At 37.8% G+C, this 24,472-nt stretch overlaps 1 protein-coding gene across 1 annotated transcript; it reads left to right on the top strand.

Annotated features, from left to right (window-relative positions):
• Positions 1-2,571: 2,571 nt before the first annotated feature.
• ube2d4 (ubiquitin-conjugating enzyme E2D 4 (putative)) lies at positions 2,572-23,580 on the top strand. Its single transcript, XM_051902315.1, has 7 exons — positions 2,572-2,835; positions 8,663-8,726; positions 8,905-8,936; positions 12,299-12,376; positions 12,478-12,583; positions 14,084-14,177; positions 18,711-23,580. Exons 1-7 carry the CDS (start codon positions 2,812-2,814, stop codon positions 18,754-18,756), a joined length of 444 nt encoding a protein of 147 aa, XP_051758275.1. The 5' UTR covers positions 2,572-2,811; the 3' UTR covers positions 18,757-23,580.
• The last annotated feature ends 892 nt before the right edge of the window (positions 23,581-24,472 follow it).

A 24,472-nucleotide genomic window follows, 5' to 3' on the forward strand; every position in this document is an offset into this window, starting at 1 on the left:
TCCAGAAAATCAATAATGCGGCGGCTTTTAAAGAATTTTGACAGTTACAGATTTAAACTACAAAAGGGCGGGAATAAATCCCCAAACTCTAAGGCCCGTTCACACCAACAACTATAAAGATAACGATAAAGATATAGTTCTAAATATACGAGTATAGCACTGTCCACACCACAGCTATAACGATAACGAAATAGAGAAACGATATCGCTGGGATCACTTTCAGAACTATTTTTTTCAGCTGCTGAACGATAAAACTACTGCCAGCTAATCAGAATCCGTTCTAATTTAAGGGCTCGCGCATTTAAAATGGCGGACGACATTGCTGAGAAGTTAATCGCCAGAAAAAGCCACTGTTTGACAAAAGTATACTTTAAAGAAAATGGATATGGAAATCGGTCATTCCCTCGAATAAACAGTTAAGTATTATGAGATCAATATGCCAGTCTAGCAAACAGTGTAACATAAAAATTACCTCAGATATCCAACGCTAGTTTCGACAACATTGTCTAATTCCTTTGAAGTTGCAGCGTTGTTTTTATTTTACTATATTTACTTCTTCAGCTAAATTCACTGTTAGATTATCTTTATAGTTATCGTTCTTGGTGTGAACGGGCCTTAACACAAATAACCATTTTAGCATTAAGCAGTTATTCAAGATGATATGATTCTAACTATTAGCCTATTACGTGTAAAGAACCTTTAAAGAATCATCTTCTTTAGACTGTACCGAACCCGAAATATTCCTTTAAGTATCTGTATTTGGCACATATCATTGACCAATCAGCATTCAAGATCAAATCAATGTTTTATGACTGGGGGAAGATTAAAAAACCCTGATTTTGCTCATACCTATTATAAACATAACACTTTAGAATGTTTGTGAGACCGTTTACTCACTGATCAACAGCACATTGTTTAATTTTAGGAGAGTTTCTCATTGTTAAAGCAGCTATAAACCCTGGCCTGGCTCACTTTAAGCACACAATAGGGGGCAGCTTTACAGGAGAGGAGCTGTCAATGTTAAGCAGCTGGAATAAAATTCACTCAGAGAGATCATGACTCTGCCTCAGGCTGACAGAGAAGCCATTAGTGTCACAGTTATATTGGATAAACCTGAGACGAAATACAGTCTTTTACGACACAATACAATATCTTACACTAGATTCATCAAGGCCATTTGATACTCGTGCTCGTGGCAGACAATAAACTGATCATTGAGTATTGAATAGTACAAAATGTTAATATAACCCACTGTAAATTTTACCAATAATTCGCCAAAATATGATGCAGAAAACTGTATTTTAACACTTTCTACCCACATAAATTATTTCTCGCTGTCAGTGTTTTTATAATGTGATGGGGGAAACCAGACTTTTACTCCAGTAAATATTTCTCAGAGTAGGTTTTTCTCTGTTTAGACAAAGTCCTGGCTACAAAACAGCTATTGAACATTTCCACTGTTATTGCCCAGGAAACAAGATACAGTTCATTAAACACAAGGTTGTCACAAGGGGAACCTACCTATTATCGGCTGTTTAAGTCTTTTAAATTATAGGCTTTACTCAGTGAAATTTAAACAGTTAGGCTACACAATAATGAAACAAAACAGTTTATGAAACCGTTGTTATGGCCATCAGATATTATAATTCAAAAAATTGTATAAATAAACACATGAAAACCTGAAATTCACAAACCCTTTGTTTTATATCCATGTGCACATCCCTGAATGAGCACAGTTTTATATTGTATTTAAAGGGACAGTTCACCCCAAAATTTAAATTCTGTCATCATTTACTCACCCTCAAGTTGTTCTAAACCTGTATGAATTTCTTTCTTCCGCTGAACACAAAAGAAGATATTTTGAAGAATGTTTGTAACAACTTGAGGGTGAGTAAATGGTGACAGATTTTTCATTTTTGGGTGAACTGTCCCTTTAATTCAACTACTCGGGTAATGTTAATGGTATGACCCATTTCAGGGGTGGCCAAAATTACGATTTAAAATCCATCAGAGAAACGTATCTTCATATTTACAGGTAAAACTTAATATTACGGGGTTGACCCCCTTTTGTTAAATTGTGCTTTATGTCACGTGATAGAAATGATGTGCCGCGGTTTTCTGCTTTTTTATAAAGAAAATAAATATTTTGGATTTTCCACCACTTAAATAGTCAAACAGCGCCATCTTGGGGATAGAGAAACCACAGCACTACATTGGGTGGGCATTTAAACCTTACTACACATTTGTTATCAGGGATTTGCGTTTTAGGGAAAAATAAACAGTAAGCATATTCACGTGTATTAAAAATATAATTTATAAGTTATAAAAGGCATGTTAGTGGAAGTAAATAAAAAGAAAAAGATATACTAGTGTAGCTAAACGAGACACACGTTAAGTAGAATGATTAAGGTGTAGATTTATTTTCATCATCGATCACAATTTTTTATTTCACATTCTTTTTTTTGCAAATTTAGCACTACAGAACTACATTTCCCAAGATCACCGCTCTAACCCCACGCGCAAGCTCTAGTATCGCGATATTATCTAAAATACGTTGCGTTGTATCGCGAGATTACCTTCCTGCTGTCTAGTACAGCACTAAAAACTGTCAGTGAGGTTAGAGGGGGTAAGAATTCCTCAAATCGGCGACTGCCGTTTAAACAGCGGTGTGAATGTCCAAATCTGTGCTTTTGTGTTATTACATACGTAACGTGTGACCCTGAGGAGAAAAACAACCGCGTTCTCATCCAAACTGTACAGGCCAACAGTATCTGAACTAGATCAAACAGTGTGCTGTAATACAGCGAGCAAATGGCGTTGAAAAGAATCCAAAAGGTGAGTTTGTGTTCATTGTGTGGATCGCATAACCTCACAGCCTCTGTCAATGTCCTCATCGTCATCTTCTAATACTATTGTGAATGTAAAGCACTCGCACTTTCCTCATTTTATCCCCATCTGGTCAAGACAAAGACGGATGGCCAATGGTGGATGCATGCAGTCGACAGACGCACGCTCTCTTTCTGATCATTACAGATTCACGCGCATTCTGTTATAACGGTCGCCGTTACTTAGATATGGCTGATCGCGAGTGTTTGTTTTGCGCAATATGTGATCGACAACATCTATTGTTGATATGCGATGTTGTAGCACAGGGAATTGTGCGCATAAAACACATGATTTGGGGTTTTAACAGGTGTTGTTGTGAATGATTTGTGGCATGTAAGTTCGGTTAGACATCTAAACATTGTTAAAATGTATCTTTTCTGTTGTCGGTCATCGTGAATGAGAGAAACGCCACTGGTGCGCATGCGTGATGGGCGACAACTGCTTTCAAGTTGCCAAATGCTGAACCCCAATGTCAGTGTGTCCATATATGGCTCGGCAAATAGGGCACTAGGACAGCGGAGGGTATTTTTAACAGATTCAACACCCTGCCCGCATAACCAACGACTTTAATCACAGAAAAAAACTGTATTGCTTTCAGTGATTCCATAATCACTAGTTATAAGAATTGTAATTCTGTAATTATTTATTCGCCCCCTTGATGATGTTCTTCTTAACTCGCATGCTGTTGTTTTTTTTTTTTTTTAGGAAAAATTTTAAAAAACTTTTTAAGTTACCAAAAGTCGGCACCTTTTCTTCCCTATTGTGACATATCCGACTGAAACGGCTTCTCGAACAAGAACAAATGTTGGGCGGGGCTTGATTTTGTCCGTGGGGAATTGATTGGATGGTTGTGGTTTGCTATTGGTGGATCTCATGTGAGTGACAGGTTGCCCCGCCCTCGTCATCAGAGAAGAGATGTCACTGCAAGAGGGAGGGGAAGTAATTCTGATTCAAGATTAGGAGGCACTCCTAGGAGGCTTACTTATCAATTTTGGACAGGTTACATTTGAGTTTGAATATAATTTTTGCATGACTTTAATAGCCATAAAAAATTACCTTGATCTTGAAAATAACTTAAAGGAAACAAGAACGTTCAAACTGTAAACACAATGTGAACTAACAAGTATACTTAATGACAAAGATTGTTTTAAATAATGTTAAAATTGTTAGTCTTTGTTTATATTGTTTGTTTTTATCCATTTCGTTTTGAGTGCAAGAAGGCAGTGCGCTTGCAGAGAGAGCTCCGCCCACACGCTCTTCTGATTGGCTGTGATTTGTTATTGATTTTGTTGTGTCTTGTATGGACAGACGTATTGCTTGTCGCTGGACTCTTATCACATTGTGTTTGGTTGTTAGGATAGCCTACATTACGGTGTGCTTTTGTCATTTTTAGAGCTCGACAGCCGTGGTCACTATAAATTGTCATTGTATGAAAGAGTTCTTCAAAAATTCTCGAATAACAGAATACTGGTTTGTAATGACGTGAGGGAGAGTAGATAATGACAGAATTTTCATTGTTGAGTGAACTATCCCATTTTTTGATACTACATTTAATGCTCATAGACTAATGATAAATATCAGACATTTAACTTTTTCCAAATGCCATGTTACATCAATGAGGGGTGAAGAAAGAGTGACAACAACAACAGATCAAAAATAGACTGTAGAAGCTCCGCCCCTTTAAAAGCAGCACATATGTAACACAGTATGTGGTGTGTTGTTGTGGTGATCCTGCCAGAGGTCATTTATTAAGGATCACACTTGTGCAATCATGATCATGTCCAGGCTATCATAAACGAATAACCATGTATTTACTCATGTAGCTAAGCAAAATAATCTAATAGCAGCTATTAATACAGGCATTGTTGACAGATACCATGGACTGAAGAAAATTGAGACCATATTTCTTTGCTTTTGCTTACTGTAAGTCACGATATACCAATATATACTGTATTGCAGGTTTATACAATTATTATATAATCTTTCATAATTTTACTTAAATTGAGAATAGTTTTATTTCTGATATTAAAAAAATATATTTTTTTTTCAAATCTGTGGACCATTTCTAATGTATCAATCATGTCTGGCTAATTCAATGTGTTAAAGAGGTCATAAATTGAGAAATCAAATTTTCATCAATTAAGAGGTCATTTTACCATTTAAAAATATCCTGAAAGTTTTCAGAACTCAAAACTTCCTCGTTGGACCAAAAACAGCTTTTATTGAAGCCAAGCTCAGAAAACGACTCGTTTCATCATTGCCTCTTTAGCCCCGCCCACAGATTCGCACATGTCATGTAGTAGTAAATACGAGAGAGACACAAGCACAGGATTACTCCAGCAACAAAACCATAGAGACGCCTCTGAGGATTACAAGACATTGGCAAGTTGAGTTTGCATTGCCTTCCTTGTGATCCTAACATTAAAGTGCCCCTATTATGCTATTTTAAAGGTTCCTAATTATGTTTAGGAGGTGTCCTATAACAGGTTTACATGCATCAAAGGTCAAAAAACACTTTCATTTTCTCATAATATACATTGCACATCACCACATTTCTCAGTGATTCTCAAACGACTCGTCCGATGCTTCAGTCTCTCTGAATCCCTCCTTTCAGAGACCCTACTCTGCTGTGGTTGGTCAGATGGCACAGTCTGTTGTGATTGGTCGACCGCTTACAGCGCCTGTCGGAAACCAAACACCCATTACCATAACTGAACTTCAGCTTCAGATCTTCCTCAGTCCTCAGTGATTGTACACACTGTATAAAGACAGCAACAATGGCGTTGATTTTACCATGTCAATCCGAGCGTGAGTCCGATGATGAAACATTGGAAGAACTAGTTATTCAACCCGAACCTCCATTGCGAGGATGACTTGAGCAGGACGTTTCTCAGTGATGCACTACTCAGTTTGACCTATATTATGAGATGTTGCAACTGTAATTCCTCACCATCAGCATTAACAAGCGTATGTCCATCAACAAACCGATGTGTATATTTCTAATTTATTGCGGTGCACATGTGGGAACTGTATCATTAACTGTATCAATAACAGCGCATACGTTAGCCCAGCACTAACATGAATGACTGATGTAACATTTAAGTTTGTAAAACAAATCTTGCTCCATCCTTTATCATTACTCAGAGTTGTAAGAATGACAGACAATCTGCATTAATGGACACAGTTTTAGGTAATAGTGAGCTACAGATGATTATCAGAAGTATTTCAGTAAGACAGTAACAACATGAGTTAGCCAGAGACATACACAATATAAAACACAAAGCTACGTATTTTGAACACCCAGTAGAAAATATATACATCAATAATTAATTATACAGCTTGTAATTTCTAATGAGCAATTTGGTCCAAATAAAGTGGGTACTGTCCCATCTTTAATAGGTAAGCGTTTTGCAAATCCCACAAGAGATTTGAGAAGCAATCGTCAGGTTATTCTGCTCGTTTCAGGCAGTTCAGGATCGATTCTTTTGGGAGACAATAACTTTATTGTGCAGTTTGATCTTTAAAATCATCAAACATCTTCTGTTTTGTAATCAGTAACATTTTATTTAAAACACGACAACTGCAAATGACAATATTTTTCACTTTATCGAAAAAGATGAATGATGAATAGCCTATGTGACAAACAATGGTATATTCATTCATAATTCTGTCTACACGAAACACCATAAGTCATCCTTTGTCAACTATAATGTTGGTAACTACACTGTAAAAAATTATTATAATATTTTTTATGTTGTCAAATCAACTTCAGTAATTAATGTGGTTCAGATAACATAATATTTTGAGTATCTATTGATTAGACCAATCGCCTTCATTGTATTAACTCAAATTTTTAACTTCAATGAACTCAATTTTGAGGCAACCAGGTAACTTACTTTAAGTTAAACCAACAATTCTTTTTTTACAGCGTACTTAAGCTTTATTTGTCACAACCAAGACTTATAATGCATGTAATACGCATAAATGTTTCATGTTATTGCCAAATACTTCAACTTTCTGGTAACTAACATCAGAAATTTTCAGAACAATTCGACACGCGAAATGGCGGGGCCATTAAAATTTATTTTAATATGCAAAACTGTTAGCCAATCATATCAGTGGGCGTTTACTTCCAAGTCTCGAGTGAGACACGCCCATCAAAACTGAGTGTTCGAAAGAGAGGGTCAAAAATAGGTTAGAAAATAAGATTTTTTTTTTATTTTTGTAATGTAGAATTATCTTTTTACAGAACATCCCCAACATTCAAACCCCTTACAACTGAGGGGGAAAAAGATTCTGTCATCAGTGCATTTTCTTTGCGGAGGAAGCTTTTGTACATAAGATGACAGGAGCAGGTTACATTAACTTGCCATACTTGTCTCTATGACCCGTCTTTGTTACATATCTGAATACAGTGTAATATTTTCCATCTTTGCAGAAATATATCCATCTTCATTTGTAGGCATGTAGTCATTTTTTCCATTATATAAACCTGTTTCAGTCTCTGAGTCCATTGAGCCAAACTTGGAGGGTCTAGAAAATAAGCTTATTACTTCTAAATTAGGATGTGTTTTGATATAAAAACCTTGATTATAAGTGGACATCAGAGAACATTATAACATTTAAAAATGCAGTTCATGACCCCCCTTAATATAGTTATTATTCACAGTTTTCACAGAACTAAACTAAATGAAATGTCAAATGGGCAGTGTGTTCTTTTGTTCCTGCAGAAATGTCATTTAATGGCATTTAATGTTCCTCTGTTGTTGTGTACAGGGTTAGATATGGACTGACCCATTAAAAAAACATATGTTTACTTTCTTTAAGTGTGCTGATAGATAAAGTTAATGAAAGAGTTCTTGCCGAACAGCTGACTGCTCTGCGTCTATCTTTAGAGAGGCCTTTTCAGGCACTGAGTCAGACAGTAACTTCTATCAATGCATACAGCGGCTCAAGAGGTGAATTAGAGGAGTGCCACGGCCATGAGGATGAGATATGAGATATTTCAGCTCAATGATTCAGAACGGTTACACACATACGCCTGATGCCAAATACTGACCCACATTACAAATGGTGCATGAAGACTAGAAAACCTCAGGAGACACAAAGACACTGTAAATATTGTCCAGTGCTTGTATAAAAAAAGTGGAGATTCAGATGAGCAAGTCGTAGCAACAATTAAATTATATTTAAAGGACAAGTTTAAGAAACCAAGAAACTGTCAAATGCCAGCACTGATTTAAAGGGTTAGTTCAACCAAAAATGAAATTTCTGTCATTAATGACTCACCCTCATGTCGTTCCACACCCTGTAAGACCTTCGTTCATCTTAATTCAAAATCAGAATGTGATATGATCTTTTCAAAGAAGGACATACAAGGAGCCTGTGATTTCCACTACTTATATTTTCAGTTACACCCATTGTTTATACAACCATATTTCATTCTTAGACCAAGTACTGTGAGATGATTGTCATAGCGTTGGTTGTGCTGGCAGAGCTCCTGAAATGATCTCCATCTCAATAAGGAAACAAACCTCAGAGCCAAAGCATTAGGAATATGTGTTGGCAGCCACATTACACCAACATGAGCCAAATTCTGTTTTTAGCATTTTGAATAAATAAAGTATCCTGGTGCTGATCAAAGTTTTGATCAGAAGAAGAATCTAGTTTTCATGTTACTCTTTAATCAATTTTCCCCGAAATACACTTACAAATAATCAAGGTTTGCTGATGCTTTTTTATATGACATCTATACTTTATTTTTTCTTCCCTTCAGGAACTGACAGACCTACAGAGAGATCCACCAGCCCAGTGTTCAGCAGGTCCGGTCGGAGAGGATTGTGAGTATATCAGGAACGAGTGAATGATAATGTGTTACTATTGGAGTGAATTTATCAGATGATATTCACATGTGTTATCTTTAATAGATCGTGTAGTACTAACTGGCATTCTCAACATACATCAGATCAGTTTTTACTCTGCTTCAACTGATTTTATTTAATGATTCATGTTTTCCAGTGTTTCACTGGCAGGCAACAATAATGGGGCCGGTGAGTAGCTGTTTTTTTCTGCTTTGTTCTTTTCAAATGACAGGGTTCCCATGGTCATGAAATATCAGGGAATTGTGATTTCCAGACCTGCAAAAAAAATCAATAGATTTAGGATTAATAAAACTAAGACTTATGTAAAATCTTAAAATTCAGGGTCCCCACTGGGACTTAAAAAGTCTTAAATTCAGTTTGATCAAATTTAAGGCCAATAAAAGTCCTAAATATCTTAAATTGTGTAACAGAGGTCTTAAATTTGGAGACAGACTCGCGATGCAGCCTAATGTGATTATTAAACTTCAAAAGGTGATGATTTAATTAAATAAACATGAGCGCTGCATGTTTAAAATCAAAACACGGCGCTGTTGTGCGCTCTACAGGATAGCGGTTTCAGATACGTTTGCAATCAACGAATTCTGCGCATTTATGTCAAATGATTGCTTATGATTCTGTTGATGAGTTATGACAATGTTTACTTAGTGATTTTTATATTGTAATATGTTGTAGATGATTGTAAGAGTGCTTATTTTTTGAATGTGCAGCTGTAGTAGTAAAACATAATACATTTCAAAATGAGAGTCCCGCATTATAAGGCCTTGCTTATAATGAAAAGTCCTGCATAATTTTTTATGGTAATTATTGGTATTTTGGTTATTATTATCATTATATAACATATTAAGTCTAGATTTTACTAGTATCGCCACAATAATCTGTTTATTGCCCTTCTGTAAACACATATGTATTGAGTAGGGATGCACCGATACCAAGCTCATGTACTTGTAATCGTACTCGTAAAAATACCCCTGATACCAAAGACAGCGCGCGATCAGTTCTCCTCGCGCCTGAATGGTCAAATGCACACATAGTTGTCAAAATGTCTATCGTGTGGAGTATCTCACGTAAATACAGTAGGTTATGGCTTAAGTGGACATAAACATTTGGGTGAAAACAGGATATGTGTTAGTATCCATGGATTCGGTCTTAAAGGGACCATAGCCTATATTTGTCATTAATGTTAATAAAACAACAAAAGATGTTAAATAAATGTATACATGGTAAATAAACCTACTGTATCTGAAAAACAAGTTTATTTAATTTGTATCTCTATAGTATTAGTTGTATTGTTTGTAATTTGTTTGTAAATGTCTTTTTTATATAACAACAATTATATATATTGGTAATTATGCCCTGTGAAGGTTATTGGATACTGTGAAATTATTGTTCTTTAAGTTTGTGACAAGCACATAAAAATTATTACTTTTTTCATTAGAGTAATAATAAAGAAGCTGTCCTACATTCATTAGTCTCACTGTGTTGTGCTTGGAAAACTGCAACATCACCAAAAAAAAAAAAAAAATAGAAATTAATAAATGTATAGGCATCGGTATCAGCGAGTACCAGAAAAAAAATATCGGTACTCATGCTCGGTCCTTAAAAAATGGTATCGGTGCATCCCTAGTATTGAGTAAAATATTCCTTAAGTAGCTTATTTGTCCCTCCAGAAATCTGGCTGTGGATTTCTGTGCGCACGCTTCTGCCGCCTGTCAGTGCGCGAGCACCGAACTTCTCTTTATAGGCTCTTTGCGCTTGAACGGTCAAATACACACATAATTATGTACAAATGCCTGTCTTGGCGGTTATATTTTAAGTGAACAAACAGTGTGGGGTAAAAAACAGTTTGGGACGTGTGTCAGTATTGAATCTGTGCATTACTAACTAGGTCTTAAAGTGAAAATCAAACAACAGGAAAAAACAGTACTTAAAGGCGCAGTGTGTAAAATTGAACAGCATCTAGAGGTGAGGTTGTGAATTGCAACCATCGGCTCAGTCCACTGCTCACCCCTCCCTTTCGAAGCACATAGAGAAGCTACAGTGGCCGACACAGGTGTCGTCGTCTGAGACAGCAGAGAGTAGCCAGTCAAGCAATGAGGTTTCTTCTTACTTCTAACAAAGAACAGTCTCTGCTTCTAATAAAACAGACGACGACTACTACTACTACTTCTTCTTCCTGCATATTCAACATAGTGACGATGCAAGCTGCCTCTAAAAACACTAATGTAGAAGAACAACATAGTGACGAAACGCGCTCTGTAGAGCAGTTTGTCCGTTTAGGGCTACTGTAGAAACATGCCGGCGCAAAATGGTGACTTCAGTGTAAGGGGACCCGTGGTATATGTAGATAGAAATGGCTCATTTTAGGTTGTATTTATTTGTCTTATTGTCATTTGTTTGTTTGTTCTTATTTTATCACTTGATTGAGAACTTTTTACTTAAATTAGGCAAGTATTTGTTTTGCTGTGGTTTGGTCATATTGCCCACACTAAGTGATCATATTATTTAAGCTAGATAGTAAACCACTAGACTAGCCTATCTAGCTATCTGATCGCATAGCAATTTTGAAAATTATCGTTATTGTTATTATTTCAGATTTGTCTTGGTAAGGCTGTGCACACACTCAATATCCCCCTTTCCATGTCTGAAGATTTTTTTTTTTGTCCATATGTTCAAAGGTTCAAAATGTATCAGAATTTGGTTAAAGACCGAAATAAACAAGATTTATGCATTTTGTTTGTCCTTTGTGTCATGTATGACTATTGGGCATCTAACATAACACATAATATGGTAAATGTGGTATCCTAATTATTTTATTTTTAAAAAATTGCACATTTTTCGCAAATTTCTGGAAATTACCACCAAAAAAATCAGTCATTTTGATCACAAAAATCACAGAAAAAAAATCCTGGTGGGACTGATACCCTGTTTTGCAGTTGAATGTGTGCCCCAGCCTGTTTAATTAAGTAAAAGAATCAGAGATGCATAATTTATTTGAGATTGTATGTTCTGTATGGACGTACTGTATTCATTTTATTTGTGCAGGCCTTATAAAAGGTTGCTGCAGATATCCTGTAAAATGTCATAGGAAATTCACTGGTCAAATGTGTGGGAACCCTGAAATTAACAACAACAAAAAAAAGTTATTTAATTATTTAAAAGGGACATATTCAACACTTTTGTAGCATTTTATTTTCTACCTGGAATGAAGTCCGCTTAAAATGTAAATGAAAAGTGCCTTGTACCAGAAACAGTAATTTAGAGAATTAAACAGGCAATTGTTACACTAATTCCTTTAACACTTGTATATGTAAATATCCTCTGTTCTGATTGGCTAACCTTCAAGCACAAGCACAGTTGCACACTGTAAATGCTTGTCTACATGGTACATAAAACTTTTTGGTTTAAAAACAGCAAAATCCTGTTGTGATGTCTAACAGAATGTTACAAAGTGTTTGAATGAATCTGTCCTCATCATTTGTATATGAACATGTAAAATGCAGTATTAGTAACACTGTGTCCTTGGTTTTTAGAATGACAGTCCATATCAAGGAGGGGTTTTCTTCCTTACGATTCATTTCCCAACAGACTACCCATTTAAACCACCAAAGGTCAGTTGCATTATGGTATTTATTGTGTTTGCTGACCATTAGTCATATTCAAATGAATGAAGTGGTTTGTTGTGATCAATACTCTCTGCCTTGACTGACAGGTCGCATTCACAACAAAAATCTACCACCCCAATATTAACAGTAATGGCAGTATTTGTCTGGACATCCTGCGATCTCAATGGTCACCTGCACTCACTGTATCCAAAGGTAAGTTTCAGACAACGCCTCAATGCTTGAAACAATCACTTTGAAAAAAGTAACAACAGCCATGGTGACCTCCGACACTAACTGTAAATCTAATGCCATGTTAATAGTTAAAAGCATTCATACATTTACTTTTTGGAGCACCATATAATAACTATATATAATAAATTGTGACATGATCAAGCAATAAGACAGTATCAGCTGTGCTGCTATTGGGAACAACAGCACTCTTGATGTGTGATGATATAATGATACAGATAAAATTACGTTATAAATTATGTATTATTATGCATTGAATAGTAGAATGCATATTCTTTAGGACTTCATCTGCAATACTTTTTTGCTGTGTGAACACATTACTACATCAAGATGTATTAGTGATAATAATGTGACAAAAAATACCAATTTTCCAATAAAACGTCTTTAAATATTCTGACTTCAAACATTATTTACTTAATTATATTAACAATTTATACCATTTGTGTACAGGTTATAACTTACAGTACCATTGCATTGATCAATACATGTTCTTCTGTTCAGGAAAATAAACAGATGATCATTATAATTTAGGAATTATAAAATTCTCATGTGGCGTGAGCACTTGGATAGACGCCGAGGCCCTGTTTCCACCTGGTATTAAGATGCGTTTTGGTCGATCAGATCACAAGTGGATGATGGAGACACATTCCTGTTTACACCTGGTGTTTCAATCTGTCTCTTTTGTCCTCTTTCAACCACTTCTGTCCTGATTTCTTCGAGGAGAGGGTTAATGGGCGAGTAAAAGTAAAGGCTTTTTCAGATCTTTCGATCTAATGGACGAAATAAGCTCACGCAATTTACATATGAACGCGATCGGAGACGACTGAAAAACACGCAGAGAACATCAGCTTTCGTTTCTGCTCTGACAGCCGCAAGACCGGCTGAACGCTGTGAGTGTGTGTTAGAAATCTGGAATGGTGAGTTTTTCATCTTCAAGCCAATCTTGCGTCTTCAGCCGACAAAGTTTAAATCCCATCTGGCTAGAGCGCTTCCCATCATGTTTACGCATTAGGTCAGTAGGCAGAGAGAAGTCTTTAGTGGCAGTTCGAGCACATTCGACCACATGAGCGTTTACACTACAAAAGCAATCCGGTTAAATGCATTTTCAACTACCTCTGGACAAAAGTTGAAAGTGGACAAGCTCAAAACATTTGTGATCGGATTGACCAAAAAGCTTCTTAATACCAGGTGTAAACAGGGCCTCATTGGCTGTTTGTTCACTGTTAGTTTTGTGTACTGCATAGCCTTGGCATTTCTGTCTAATAGCAGAGCCCAGTGTGGGTGATGCTGTCAGACTGCAGTGATTAAGAAGTGACCTAGTTTGGTTCACTCCACGGGAAGCTGTCTGTGTTTTATGACAGACAAACACAAGAGAAGCTCCTCTTGCTATGAACACAGCAGTAGAAATGATCAGGATGTTTTGCCATTATATCGTGTTTTTAACGTGTTCCCTTCCTTTTTTAGTCTTGTTGTCCATCTGCTCCCTGTTATGTGACCCGAACCCAGATGACCCGCTGGTACCTGAGATCGCACATACATATAAAGCAGACAGAGAAAAGTGAGTAACCCTTACATGCACACTTTAATGACACTTTTTTTCATTAAAATGGTTCATTTTTTTTTTTTTTTTTTTTTTTGGTAAATCCAATGAATTCTATACGAATGAAAAGTAGTTTTTATCATTAAACTTGATGGACGTCAAGATTATGACACATGATAAGTCTGGCATCAGTACAGCTTTATGTAACAACTGGGTTAAGAACAAAAGACTCAACAGTAAAACTAATGTAATACTGCAGATCATTCCAACGCTAAAATCCGATTGGATGAGCCACGTTCGCGCTGTTGTAGAATAGCCAATAATTGCACACTTGAGAGTTAAACTATTTTAATCTTGCAGGTTAGTTGTGACATTGATTGTGAGCAGTAAACACCTAAACTCCTTTGCATGTTACATTAATAATAAGCTCTTCCTGTTAGCATGTTTGGGGCACGTTAGTTTTGCATAGTCAGACCTTTGACTGATGGCTCTATAGCCGCTACGATTGGCCAAGGACCGCCCACTTAGGTAGGACTGACTGACGTGTAAAGCGACCAATAACAGTTTTTTTTGCTTCAACATTGTTTAGGGGCGAAAACTTCGCAGACCAGACCAGGGGCTTTTGGTTTCCCAAAAGCATTGATAGATTGTAGAGCTGCACGATTACTCGTGATCTTGATACAAACACCCAAATAGCTGCTATTTCAAAAATGGCAGTCACAAGTTTCTGTTCATCTTGTTGGTCACAGTAACCCCGCCCCTGACGCAAAAGGTTCTTACTTCTAGACCAGCAGTGTTTTGGTGCTACTAGGACTGGACAATTAATCGAAAAGTAATCGAAACCGAAATTCAGAACCGTAATTTTCCCATGTCGGTTATTTCGTTTTTTTAATCCTGTTAATACTTCCCACTTAAAAACATACTAAAAATTCCACGTGACTCCGCCCCGTCCAGTCAACACGCAGGTGAACGCCGAGTCAACACACAGAGATGGCGCGCGAGCGGTGAGCCTTGCGTCTTCACTAAACTTTGTCAGTTGTAAGTGTTTTAAGGTTTGCCAGTTTGGACATTCAAGCGATTTATGCGATCGGATGTATTATTATATCGAGCTGTCGTGCTCGGGCAGCTGCATTGTGGCATGAACACTCATACAAACAGTAGCTGCACAAAACGTGAAGATCGCGCGCACTGAGAGGTGCATAAACTAGTCAGCGCAGTCCTGTGATTTATCACTAAAGTAGCTTAGAAACTCAAAAGTTATTATACCATATATTTTTCTACTTTTGAAGAAACTATTTACAACCCACAGCTTCACAATTAATAGAGAAACGGTATGACTAATTCACACACGCAGTCGCTCTCATTACGTACTGGTGCTGTGCTAATTTATCTGTATCTGATTTACAACAAGCAGAAATCTGTAAGAAATGTTACGAACCATAGATAAAATAACTGCTGAAAGTGAGCTGTTGTGTCAGATCACTCTTTCAATAGGAAAAAGTATCCCACCTTTAATAGTCAAGCATATTTACAGTATAAACCTTGTAAGTGAGGGCAAAAAAGGGCAAACCTTTTTTGAATAAGACAAAAAAAGACAAAGAACTGATTTGAAACTAGGCTCTGGCTCCGAACCAGCACTCAAACTGCCTTGGTAGAAAAGGGGTATCAGATCTGTGTTGGCACTGCTGCTGAGCCAGAGGGAGCAGTTGTCATGAATATGTATGAAACAGCTTCACAAACAGTCTTTTCAACCACACAGCATCATTATTTCTGTGGTACAAGCATTCAAATTATCACAGAAGTACTGGGATAAAAATTTATAGTTCATACAGTTGTGGTCAGAATTATTGGCACCCTTGGTAAATAGGATCAAAGATGACTGTAAAAATAAATCTGCATTGTTTATCCTTTTGATCTTTAATTCATAAAATTAGCAAAAATCTAACCTTTCATTGAAGGAAAAGAATTTAAAGTGGGGGGAAAAATCACATTATGAAATAAATGTTTTTCTCCAAAACATGTTGGCCACAATTATTGGCACCCTTTTATTCAATACTTTTTGCAACCTCCTTTTGCCAAGATAACAGCTCTGAGTCTTCACCTATAATGCCTGATGAGTTTGGAGAACACCTGACAAGAGATCAGAGACCATTCCTTACAGAATCTCTCCAGATCCTTCAGATTCCCAGATCCATGTTGATGCTGCTTCTTTAGGGTTCAGGTCAGGGGACTGGGACGGCCATGGCAGAAGCTTCATTTTGTGCTCAGGGACACATTTTTGTGTTGGTTTTGATGTTTGTTTTGGATCATTGTCCTGATGGAAGATCCAACCACGGCCCATTATTGGATTTCTAGCAGAAGCGGTCAGGTTTTGATTTTTTATCTGTTGGTATTTGATAGAATCCATGATGCCATGTATCTGAACAAGATGTCCAGGACCTCCAGCATAAAAATAGGCCCACAACATTAAAGATCCAGCAGTATATTTAACCTGGGCATGGGGTACTTTTTATCCATGTGTGCACCAAACCCATCTGGTGGGTTTGCTGCCAAAAAGCTCTTTTTTTTTTAGTTTCATCTGACCATAGAAGCCGGTCCCGTTTGAAGTTAAAGTCCTGTCTGACAACTGAATATGCTGGAGATTGTTTCTGGACGAGCGAGGAGGATTTTTCTTGTAACCCTCCCGAACAACTTGATGTAGGTTGTAGGGATGTAGGTGCTGTTTGATCATTTTTTTTAGGCTTTCTGAGACTCAAGACTCAACTAATCTCTGCAATTCTCCAGCTGTGATCCTTGGAGGGTCTTTGTCCACTCAAACTCTCCTCCTCACCGCACATTAGGACGATTTAGACACACATCCTCTTCCAGGCAGATTTGAAACATCTTTAGTTGATTGGAACTTCTTAATTATTGCCCTGATGGTGAAAATGGGGATTTTCAATGCTTTAGCTATTTTCTTACAGCCACTTTCTATTCTGTGAAGCTCAACAATCTTTTGCTGCACATCAGAACTATATTCTTTGGTTTTACTCATTATGATGAATGATTAAGGGAATTTGGCCTTTGTGTTTCCTCATGTTTATACTCCTGTGGAACAGAAAGTCATGGCTGGACAATTTCATGTTCATGATCACCCTGGTGTGCTAAAAAAAAAATGTAAATATGAATGGGAATATACTTCAGAGATATTTTACTCATAGGGGTGCCAATAATTGTGGCCAACGTGTTTTGGAAAAAAACGTTTATTTCATAATGTGATTTTCCACCCACTTTCAATTCTTTTCCTTCAATGAAAGGTTAGATTTTTGCTAATTTTATGAATCAAAGATCAAAAGGATAAACAATGCAGATTTATTTTTAGTCATCTTTGATCATATTTACCAAGGGTGCCAATAATTCTGACCACAACTGTATATAAACACTGATGTCTATGGCAGCGATCAAAATAGTGAATCGCCTTTTGAATGTAACTTGATAACCATTGTATCGATTACATCATTACATCAGTAGGTGGCAACAAGTGACAGTTAAAAAAAACAGTATTTGTCATTGAATCATTCCTACAAAAGATTTGCTGATTCATCCAGTAATGAAACAAGTTTTAATATTTATGAGAATCATTGAATCATTCATTCAAACCTAACATTTTGTCAGAATCTCTAGTAAATTACATGTTATTTTGTTTAAGGGCTGGTTCACACAGAATGCGTTTTTGCTGTTAAAAGCGCGAAAGTAGAATGGAAAAAAAGCGCAAGGTCTAGAGACGCATTTTTTTTAAAAACTGAACTTGAGCGTGTTTTCAGAATGCTGTGTCATGTGCGTGAAGCTGCAAAAGACACGAGCGCAATGGTTAATGACGTCCATCTAGTGCGTTTACTTTGAAAAATCATGGAAAAGTAGCGCAGTGGAATGGAAAAACGTATTTGAAACAAAAATATTGTGATTCTCAATTTATCCATAATTTATCCAGCTCTATGAGTAAGTTGCTTGGTAGTAGTTCCTTGACAGGTTTAGAAAAAAGTTTGCCAAACTAGATCTCTTAGTAAAGCCATTAAAATCATTTCAGATCACAGGCACCCATTGTCCAAAGAGTTTGAGCTAATACATTCAGGTTGAAGGTTTAGGATGCCAGTATTTTCTAAAAATAGGAGAAAACAATCCTTCTTGCCACAGGCAATTGAATTTTTAAATGAAAGATAATCTTTTTCTCCGCCCCCCCCATACAGTAAAACTGAGTGTCTCAGTGATGATGAGTATGAGTGGATTGTATTAGGTGATGGATGTGATTTTATGCTTGTGTAAATTGACTGTATGTGTGAACACCATGTGTATTGAAACACCCTGAAACAAAATCTCCCCATGGAGACAATAAAGACAAAGACAAGCGAATAAACTGAATGCTGGATTTCAAAAAGTTTGTGAAGTTCACCTTTTCGAGTGACCCGACGAACTTCACTTCCACTTTACGCAAAGCAGTCCAGCCCACTGATCAATAAAACAGAACTGTTGCTGGAATGACATCATAAGAGCATGTCCTTTCTTTTCTCGCAGGTACAACAGACTAGCGAGAGAATGGACGCAAAAGTACGCCATGTGAGAGTGCCTGCGACTAAAACACTACAGAATCAAACGGACAGAGAAACACGTTTTTACTTTTAACAAGAGGAGTAAAAATAAGTGAATGTTGAGGGGAGGGGACAACTAAACAACAGACCCTTGGAAGGGAAGCAGAAGGCGGAGGTGAGAGGCGCTGGTTGGAAATGTTGGCCGCTATGTGCTGAATTCGCTGTCATGTGCCGTTCTCCCAGACCCGCCGTCGGAACGGCTTAACCTGGAATACTCCAGGAAAACTGTAAAACCGGACAAACCTCGGGGTACCACAACCCAGGAAGTTAGACTTGTACTACTGTTAGTTCTATTATTACTGTCATTGTGATTTTCTCGGTGTTACTCGTCATCATTGTTTGTTAGTGCGCTATGTTTTGCTGAAACATCGGGATGAAGTTGGAATGCTGGTGACACACACATTTCACAATCTCATTGGAGTCCATATGGAAACCATCATTGTTTGTGTACTCGAACTCAACACACTTTCCATTTTCCAACAGTTTGCGATAGAATGTAAAAAGATATTTTTCGGGTGTCAGAAAGACCTTAGTGTAGTGTCCGCCTTCCAACTTCCTGCCATTTCAGTGTTACGAATGAATGTGATTAGGAAAAGGTTGTGTCCCTATTGAGCAAATGTGATTTAATTTTGTTTTTGTTTTTGTTTTTTAAATGTAGGTCAATAGTCAAGTGAGTCTACATCCTTGTGCTATAAAAAAGAAAGAAACATAACAACGTGTCCTAACCAGACGTGATGCGATGAGATTCCTGCAACAATCGTCTCCTTTACCCTCATTTAATATTCTCTACATTACATCACTAATATGAAAACGAGTGAGCGAATTCGGACACTGAAAAGCACCAAAACGGTCACAGGAATTAATTCGCTTTGACCCTCATACTGCATAGCTATCATGGGATGAGTGCACTCGATGGTGTCAACTATGGTTTCAGACGCCACTACAAATGTCTGTTCCCTCAAATAGTGCACTATATAAGGGTATAGGGGACGATTTCTGAGACAGCCAAGCCATTTGTCTGTCCACACAAGATGCAGCAAGGCAACAAGACAAGGGCTGCTTTTAACTCCACTTTTAGACACTTTTTACACTTGTGAACGTCTAAGCACTTCCCCTCAGGGGAATCCCCGCTGCCATTTTGAAGTGCGTTCAACTTTGTCCAGTGGACGAGTGGGGTTTATTTGGACAGACCCTCAATTCCTCGATTTTGACAGAGGGAGCAAGTCGACTCGTAGCATGACTATGATTTCACAACCGCAGCTAGCATAGCAGATTCCAAGTGATCAATGGCTTAGGGCGTTCCATTTAAACATACTGCAAGGGTTCCACCAGTAGTGGGCGCTCGTGCAACGTAAGCAACGATGTACATCCGAGACGGAGGGAAGTTAGCCAAAGCCACTTGAAGGCAAGCCTGCAACCTTAGCCAAAAAAACCCGTAACGCCTGCTAATGCTGTTGTACGCAGGGAAGGAGATGAAACCGTTTTGTTTTTAGTGGGTGTCAATGGAGGAGAGGCTGAATAAAACGCTTTTGTGAGGAAATAGCTTATCATATAATGAATGGACTGTCCATCAGCTAATCTTCAACATGTTTGCTTTTAAACATTTGTTTTGGGTTGATCTATTTTTAGACTTTACACCAACAAAAAAAATGTCGTTTTAAAAGAGTAGTTTTCGGGACAGGTATGATTCAGTTTGCGACACTTCTGATTAATTTCTGTGGTATCTGCAAACAGTGATTGACTGACGTCAGGGCTGTAATGTGATTGGTTATCAAGGCACACGTGATCCAAGTTAGCCGTTAAGCTTTTTCCAATGGTAGCGCCACAGACCATCACCAAAGTCTCTTTAAGATGAGTCATTTCACTCGGCGGCCATCTTTGAAACGCCTTTCTCTCGGGCATGCAAGCGCAGCTCCTATCTCTTTGAATGGGGAAACATCAAATTCTCCAAAGCTGTTGGCAAATCTTTCAATTCAAATTCATATTTGAAATCGCCAATGAAATTTGACAACTATCTCATAAATTTTGTTTCTAAACACTCGAATCATGACAAAAAATCCTAATCACGCATCTCTAGGAAGCGCGCGTCTGACGTTTCTATAGCAACCGAGCTTCTAACGGCAGCTGCAGTGACGCAATGACTTTACCAATCGCCAATTGGCTCTTATTTAGAAGGCGGGACTTATTCCTCCATATTGCGTGTTGCACTTTCTCCCATTCATATGAGCAGTGTTGCCAAGTCCGTGTTTTTTCGCGGAATTGGGCTATCGGTTGCGCTGTTGCCGCTGGTTGTTTTTCATGTCTGCGGGTTGAAGCGACCCCAAATAACATGATATTTAGCACCTGAATGTGAATTTTACCCCTGGAACACAATTTTTACCTGAAACGGGTTTTGGGCAGGTTTTGTTGTGAAAACCTGGCAACTCTGCATACGAGCACCGTCTTTGTAGATCTAAAGTCTTTGCCATCACTGAGTTAGTGAGAGAAGGGCATAAAAAATCAATCAATCACAAATCACAGCCAATCAGAAGAGCATGTGGGCGGAGCTTTATCTGGAAGCGCACTGCTGACTGAAATGGTTAACTACATAATCAATTGAATAAAAATTAAACAATTTTAACATTATTCAAAATTCTTGGAATACACACGTTTGTTCAAAGTTTGAATGTTCTTGTTTCCTTACTTTGCAGCGTCGCGTCTCATTAGGACACGGTGTTATTATTTATTGGATTTTTGTTTGTATTATTTGGTTATAATCATATCTCCATTTGACATACTCTTTATTTAATCTAGAATGTCGTTTTACAGAATTAAGGTGGCCGTTCACACAGGAGACGTTCTTGCTTTCCATTTGTCCTATATTTTTAATCGATGCTCTGTGTAAACACCTTTTTGTTTTTCAAATGCAGTGTAGTGTTCAGTTTTAAAAGAATAGACCAATCATATGAACCTGGGGGAAGTTGAGCATATTTACATATGGACAAGCATATTGTCTAAATATGAAACTGCATCTGGAAAGTTCCGTTATCTTGTTTTTATTGCAAGAACACATCCTGTGCGAACAGCTGCTAACTTTAATTCACCTCAGCCGCATGTGCATGATATGACTGATGTGTAAGTATTTGTTTTGATAAGTATTGTAAAGTTGCTTTAGGAATCAAGGCAGATTTTTATACTTGTCTTAAAAATTCACCCAATTTGCTTGCAGAAAAAAAGAGGGAGCAAAAATGCTGAACGGTGGGACTGTGTGGGGGAAAAAAAGAAAAGAAATGCCACCATTTCTGCCAAATGTAATTATGCCCCTTTCAAATGTGCAGGCAAAGGGCATGACATAGCGTATGAATGCAATATTTTTCGGCTATTTAGCATTTATCTGTCTACAAGAGTGTAATCCTTAACAATCTTTAGATACTCTTGTTCCTGTAGTCACTAATATTACTAACTTTTGACAGAGTAGATGGTACGTTTGATGTATGACCAGCACAGGTGCTGGACTGAAGTACTTTTATTGTAAATTAATTTTTTTTTTTTAAAAACACGCTCATCAACTCATGGCTGCCTATTTCGAGGTGGATGATCAAGATGTTTACACGGAGCAGAATGAAAAATGTTTCATCACTTGTCCGCACTGGAGCTCGGAAGAAAGTCGCCTCTCAAACGCTCTCTGTTGGGAAAGGAAGTGTGAAGATCTCCTCACCCTCATCTCCTGGTGCTGCTCTTCACAAGCCACATGGCTCAAGACTCCCTGAAAAGGGCTAAATATTGCCATGATTATATTTAGCACCATATTTGTGTATACTGTCACTAAGAGAAATGATACTTGTGTCTTGTGGATAGGCTTTTAAAGGGATAGTTTACCCCAAAATGTGAATTCTGCAATCATTTACTCACCCTCATGTTTTTCCAAACCCATTTGATGACTTTCTTCTGTAAAAACACAAAAGGAGAAACTTTTAATAATGTTCATGCTGCTGTTTTCCATTTAATGAAAGTGGATGGGTACTGTGAACTTTCAAGCTCCAAATAAAAAGTGCCATAAAAGTTGCTTAAAATCGCAATTGTGTCTTGACAGCATGTGGTCACCGCTCACTTTCATTGTATGGAAATGAGCAGCTTGGACATTCTGCTAAACATCTCCTTTTGTGTTCCTGAAACACAAAATATGATGGTGCGCAAGTAATGACAGAATTTTTCTTTTAAATTGAACGGAATGTAAAATTTTATGCCAACTTTTCCTGACAAAATGTTTCATTACTAAATGTGGCTCTCTGGTTGTAGTAGAATGTTACGTTTATTTATTTATTTGCTATTTATTTGTCGTCTTCCAGTCATCAGCTCAAATGCAGTCGGCCTGGAATTACACGTTGCTCCTCTCTGGTGCTTCGTCTGAAGCGGCCAGTGGAGTTGCAGTGGAGTTTTGAGATTGTGCTACAGTAAGGCAGTATAGCATGCTTTGCACTCTGATAGGCTTCAACCTTTTTCCGCAGCTATTTGCAAGATATCAGGGATCTTTTTCCATTCTCGCACCTCCCCAAGACCCTCAATAAAACCTTAGCCTTAACCATCAATGTATAAGCAGCTGTACTGTATACTTTGTGTTTTAACTGTGGATTGGTACTGTACTACTTTGTGTATCACATACACATGTACACAGAGCCATAATGACCTCTCCTTGCTAACCGTTTGTGCTAGAAAACCCTGTCATCTAACCAGCTCTCTCCTCATGAAATCACTCAGTACAGCTGAGACTAACCTCCAAGGTGTCAACTTTAGTGAATAAAGCTCCTTTTGTTTAATACGTCCTCTTGGATTTATTGTATGTACAACACCAGATATTTTCAGAATTTACTCTTTATCTACTACACTGTTCACTTACAGCATTTGTGTATATAGGAGGCGGGTGAATCTCACAGAACATGTCCAGGTCATATTTACCTTAAAGGGGTGGTTGATTATGATTTCACTTTTTTAACTTTAGTTAGTGTGTAATGTTGCTGTTTGAGCAGAAACAATATCTGCAAAGTTAGGACACTCAAAGTTCAATGCAAAGGGAGATATTTTCTTTTACAGAAATCGCTTTTTAAGGACTACAATAAACGGCTGGTAGGGACTACATGAGCTTCTTCCTGGGTTAGTGACACCCTAAAATTTACATAAACCCCGCCCCCCGAGAACACTCAACAAAGGGGGTGAGGCCATGTTGGGCTGCTTTAGAGAAGAGGAAGAGTTGTTGTAGTAGAGTGTTGTTGTCATGCCGTAATTTTACGCCGGACTGCTTCACAAACGAGGGTCAATTCAACGCTGGATTTGCACTAAAGATTAACATGACGGCACATGCTAGTCGATGAGTTGAATCAACTCCACAGCAACTACATAAATTTATCCACTAACCATTCAGAAACGTCTAAAAGTTGTAACTTCTTCCTGAGTCTCTCCATCAGTGTCGACTCCGGTTTGAACAATGTAATGCTGAACACCGTTACTGACAATCCTCATTTTGGCTGCGTGAGATTCTCCAGCTTTGTTGTTGTTCTTGAGCAACCGAAGCGCGAGCTGTTAAAGCTCCGCCCTCTTCTGGAAAGGGGCCGGGAGCAGCAGCTCATTTGCATTTAAAGGGACACACAAAAACGGCGTGTTTTTGCTCACACCCAAATAGGGGCAAATTTGACAAGCTATAATGAATGATCT

Source organism: Ctenopharyngodon idella, chromosome 8 (genome assembly GCF_019924925.1).
Source record: "Ctenopharyngodon idella isolate HZGC_01 chromosome 8, HZGC01, whole genome shotgun sequence".
Lineage (NCBI taxonomy): Eukaryota > Metazoa > Chordata > Actinopteri > Cypriniformes > Xenocyprididae > Ctenopharyngodon > Ctenopharyngodon idella.

Coding starts and splice junctions, on each gene's coding strand:
- ube2d4 (XM_051902315.1), top strand. CDS start 2,812: ATGGCGTTGAAAAGAATCCAAAAG. Junction 12,377..12,477: donor ACCCATTTAAACCACCAAAG/GTCAGTTGCATT, acceptor CTTGACTGACAG/GTCGCATTCACAACAAAAAT. Junction 14,178..18,710: donor TATAAAGCAGACAGAGAAAA/GTGAGTAACCCT, acceptor CTTTTCTCGCAG/GTACAACAGACTAGCGAGAG.